At 32.8% G+C, this 5,508-nt stretch overlaps 1 protein-coding gene across 1 annotated transcript; it reads right to left on the bottom strand.

The window, feature by feature from the left end:
• Positions 1 to 3,935: 3,935 nt before the first annotated feature.
• On the bottom strand, positions 3,936 to 5,430 carry LOAG_12205 (serpin; the record flags this gene model as incomplete). Its single annotated transcript, XM_003147719.1, has 5 exons — positions 3,936 to 4,091; positions 4,176 to 4,343; positions 4,527 to 4,730; positions 4,850 to 5,041; positions 5,216 to 5,430. Coding segments are annotated over 5 exons (935 nt in total), but the record flags the coding sequence as incomplete, so codon positions are not given.
• Between the last annotated feature and the right edge of the window lie 78 nt (positions 5,431 to 5,508).

Below are 5,508 nucleotides of genomic sequence, written 5' to 3'. Positions count from 1 at the left end.
GACAGCGTGATTTGCTCTTCTTCGTTCTTAGTGTTTTCATCATTAATTTGTTATATCGATGTCATAATTGCAAGTTCATTGTTGTATTAATAAATCTATCACAACGAAGGTTTAATTACCCAAGTTTGAGGCACTACCAACTAAAGAGGCAGAAAGAACCCCAAGTTTTTGTCACGGTTGAAGGAAATCGGCGACAAAAGAATACACCATTTGTAGCGTTTGCAGCAAGGTGGGTAAAACCCTTCCCTAATCTTTGTTCGTAAAGCCTAGCTATGATGTCAATAGTGGGAGTGACAAAAGATTACCACAATATACATATCACCGTTTAACGGAACGGACTGGAAGATTACAATAGAGAAACTTTGTTAGTTACAGTAAACTAGCTTGAGAATATAGACTTGGCTAATATTTTGGAACATGTTCGAACAAGGAACGCTGTCAACACCTACAATCCAGATAACGTCAAAATGGAATAACCGTTGAAATAGAATAATCAATGGCAAGAAATACAAAATTTAAACATAGCAAATTTAAAAAATAAAAGTTGGACAAATGGTTCATTGCTTTAAAACTGAAACATTTATATCTTCATGTTATTGCTAATTGTGTGTGTCATTCATTTAACAAATATTCAAATTACAGCAACTTCCACACATGTTATTACCAGTCTACATCAGTTATTCTAAAATTATTGTAATAGAAACAAAAAAAAAAAACGTGGTTATTTCGACATTTCTATATATTTTGGTTTTTATACAAATATATAAAAGCATAGCTTTCTACAAATACATATAAGCTCCTTACTTTTCTTCATTAACAGATTTTCAGTTCTTTGACAGATCGTGTACAGCTTGACTTTGCAGTAAATTTACTGCAAAAAAATGGCGATTGTCCGAAAAACCGAAATAATTGCATCATAAAATCATTCATTTAAATAGTTTACATTTTATATTTACTTTTTCTCTCATGCTCAAAGTTATGAGTCAGCTATCAAATCTTTAAATCCTATAAATGAGCTTTATCTGATGTTGAGATTTGCGTACATCTGGATGACAACGAATCTTATAAACATGGATGGGCATACTGTAGAGATATTTAATCTTATAAACATGTTTATATATCCAACATGTTTATCTCTAGATATCTGTTAAGCATCGCATTTTTTTCCTTTCTCCTTACACACTGCTTGTATAAACATAAGGAATCATTCATTCATTGTTGCCAAAAAGCCATCTGTCGACACTCAGGTTCACACAAACGCTCTTCATCTATCTTTTCCAATCTACTAATCCTTACAAAATCTCATTATTCTACTGGCTTTACCCTGGAAGTCATTCTATTGTAATTGGAATTATTTGAACCTATCTTCACTGTATTTGGTATCCAGACGATAATAAAGGATAATCTGTTGTAAGTTTCGAACACACAACGAACTGATACACTGTCAGTCATTCCTTTAACACTTGACAGCTTCCACAACGAACAATAACAATCTCTCTCACCTTCTTAATTTCCTTTCTTTTAACTGTCACGACAGCGATAGACAATAAATTCAGCCGTTCTATCTCCTTTTTCGGTATCAATTTCATTTTTTATGACAAATCAGATGACAGAGCAAAGGAAAAATTGCAAAAAATTCTTTTAACATATAATTAAAAATTTTGAAAATGCGAAATTCGTCTCTTATGTTAAGAACAGCTGAAATCATTTTAAAATACAGGATAGGGACTTTCTGCGAAGAAAGCATCACAAGAATATTTCAATGTATATAAAGGAATTAAGTTGTTTTGGCAATGATTAGTGATGAAAAGCAATATTGATCGAAGCGATGACACTTCAGCAGAAAAGCTATCACAAATTTGCAACTGATTACGATTAAAATATACTTTTTAAGTTGGATAGTTTGAGGAAATGGTCAAGATCACCGAAAAGGCACAATGAACGGTATCCATTACTGCTTGTCATTTGAAGCAATAAACTTGCGCATTATATCATCTTCAGGAAGTGTGGGCCAATTTTCAGTCAGGCTATAATTCCTCATATTCTCGTGTTCTATTCCTCATTTCCTGCTAGACCAAATCACAGCACAATTGTCTCGCATCTTCCATTTAGAGAACGAACAGCTTGCAATGAGACAAACACCGCAAAGGCAATAAAATAACACAATCCATTCCTTTCTATTCTTTATCGATTGCCGGCATTATTTCATCCCTACTGAAGACAAATAGCGCTAATATTCCTATGCGCAATAAACTTGCGTAATGTGCACAAAAGGAAGTCATGAATGATATTTGGGAAAAAAACAAAAAAGAAAAATCCCTCTGAGCATTTAACGTTGTGGGGAGCATACGTACGTGATACGTGAGAATCCTTTGTTACTATTCGAAACGGATATAAGTAAGAGAGGCCGGAAGAACGCAGCATTGTTCTAATCGTTAAGTTTAGCAATCATTACTTATGGATCGAAGCTAAACTGAAAGAAAGATTAGTTTGGGATGTATGTGACGAAAATCTGAACTACGACAACAACTTCAGATCGCTCTCTCTTTCAGCAATATTTTAAGAATTCCGACAAAAAGAAAACAAGCGAGGATGCATTGTAAACATAAACGTACGCAATCAGAATCGAAAACATTTTTGTCACCAATTTCTTTTTTTAGTAATAAAAATGGATTTCTTGGTGCCATTATGCAGAGATATGAAAACAAAAAATACTGAATGTTGGGATATGACATTATCGATTGATTTGCGCATTTTCAATAAATTCCCGCAGACTCGTGGACGCTCAAAAATTTGAATTTATATATTTCAGGGAAAGCCAAAAAGTTCCTTTCAGGAGAACAGAAAAGCTGAACAAGAAGTTTGCGAACTTCTTATGTGAAAACGTTATGCTTAACAACTATTATCAGTCAGCAGTGAAGTGAATCAGAGATAAACGTTGATAAGGGATGTAGTTCAGAATCTTATCAATATCAGGTTTTTACATTGATAAGAAAAACAAAAGTTAGAATAAGTTATTGGCAAGAAAACGTAAACAAGTAAAACAATAAGCATTCGATGTCGCGAATAGACGTGAAGTTCGGTGATAAAGAGAAATATAAAGATTCATAAGTGAATGTGTTGTGATGTACTAATGTGAATTGACATGTTGGATCGTGATTAAGATTTAAAAATTATCCAAAGTCATTTCTAAATGAGTAGGATGTTATCATTGCATAGAACTGTGTTCATTGTTTATCATTATAGGTGAAGATCACTATACTATACTCTAATATGTGCTAACAAAAGCGCTATATCAATGTGCGCTAATGAAGAGTACTTTATCAATCAATGTACGTTAACAAAGGCGCTAATCTTTGTTTGTATCATTTGTAATTGTTAAACCAAATCATAAAGGATCAGATGTGGAAATAAAGAAATATAAATTCTGCACATAGCTGAATATCCATTCTTCCTTTCTCTTACTTTTCAGATTGATGTCTTTGAAATCCATTTTCTGGCGACATTTTAGAGCTTAACTTTAGCTGTTGTGTTTTGTAATTCTTAATGGTTATGCGATGTTATTATTGCTTCTTTTGTCTAATTCTTTTGTAATTTCAGGGTGGAAATAAATAAAACCTTGCAATTTTGCTGTCTCATTCCGCGAAATATCTTTAAGAAATTTATAAAATTACCATTTTAGTCGGTAACTGAATACCTTGATTCCTTATTCACAATAAACTTTCATGTTTTCTACGACTAAAATCTAGTATGAAGGAGAATTTCAGACTATTGGTAAACAGTTTCGTCAAACGTATGTAACACCTGTTTTTTAAAGCATGTCTGTGCAGAGAATTCAGAGTTATGTTGAATATTAAAACTTTCCAAACTTTGTCACCGTGAATATCAGATTCAAATAGCACTAAATAAGCCTAAAAATTTATTACAAGCATTGTTCAGTTGACAAATTGGCCTGCAAATAGAATAGTTTTCAAGTCTTTCACGATTGCAAAAAGGAATGGTTGATCAGCAACGAAACGGTACGACGGAAGTGTGCGAAACGAAAGCTCAACTGTAGTGGCAGCTGCTGATTCTGTCCCTTTTTCATCTACCTGTAACAAACAATTAAATTAAAATTTCAGATTATTTGTCAGAAAGAAACTTTCATAAAATTTTTTGTTGAAGAAAATACCCACAAACCTCAATGAATCCTGCATGCATAATTTTGTTAACGAAATTGGAAGTGTATCGTTTACAAGCTCTGCGAAATTAGCTGTATTGCTGAAAGCATCTGTGATGCCAATTTCCTTCAAAGCACTAGTCAGATCCCATTTTTCTTCCACTCGAAATTTTGGCAAACTGATCTAAAATTAAAACACTTTGAATTGATATCAACAAAGCCTTTTCAATATTTGTTTGGAAGGAAAAAAATGAATAAATTAGATGGGAAAATCAGAAATCACAACGGAATCGTTCATCGAAGGTTGTCTCCATAATCTTATGTATCGATTTCTTTAAAGGTAATTACAATTAGAAGGATGACTTACGGAAACGCTTTGTAACTGTGCATCACGAATATATTTGAATAGCTTTTCGCCAGTCAAAAATTTCAAAACATTGGCTAAACCAAAGCGTGTTTTTGGTAATATGAAAACCATTTCTACCTCATTACCAATGTAAGGCAGTTTAATAACTTGTACAGAATCATCTCCGTAATACGGTACTTCGTCCATTTTTATCATCATTGGTACCTGAGTGAAAAAAAAAATGAAGATAGTGGACATTGAACATGTTCCACTTATTCAACATGCAAGCATTCAAAGATCAATATTTGCAAACTTCTTGTTGTAACTTATATTTACATATTTACCAGTTTTTTTTCGTTTTCAGAAATATGAAATTCCCTTTGTGCAGTTGCCATCTTCATGAATTGTGATTCCCAAGTGCCTTTAAAATAAATTGCATTCAGGAGTAATATTCTGGTATCCCCGTCGATAGTATCCCTTGTTATTATATTCCTGATTTTATTGTTAGTCTTACTTGAGATCCAACCATTGATTTGCTGAAAATGAATTTTACTGTTTATAAACATAGATGTAATGATGGTGGAATTTATAAATTTAAATCTTCTCATAAATATAAAACAACAACAACGGTCGCCTTATCCCTTTTTCCTAATTTCACTTTTACCCATTTCCCTATTCATATCACTTCTGCTTATCACTACTAATCATACCTGAATAAGTTCATCTTTCTGCTCGAGATTGAATTTATGTAATGTCTCGTTGTAATGATAATAACGAAGCACTCTTTGAAAGCTATCTTTTGTATGAAAGCCTTCGCGTACATAAAGACGACTTGCTATATTTAGGGTGTAGTTATCATTTCTTGCTACTGCAATACTTGCCAGTTGTTTGTAAAAGTGTATTCGAAACTGTGATAGGCTTGCATCTGAAAATTAAGGTATATGTTTAATTAAGAAATAATCATTTTATCATTTCTGGAATATACCCATCCAATGATAACATT

This window comes from Loa loa, assembly GCF_000183805.2.
Source record: "Loa loa unplaced genomic scaffold supercont3.936, whole genome shotgun sequence".
NCBI classification, from domain to species: Eukaryota; Metazoa; Nematoda; class Chromadorea; order Rhabditida; family Onchocercidae; genus Loa; species Loa loa.
The sequence above is the reverse complement of the archived record's forward strand: the minus strand, read 5'-3'. Positions and strand labels throughout refer to the sequence as shown.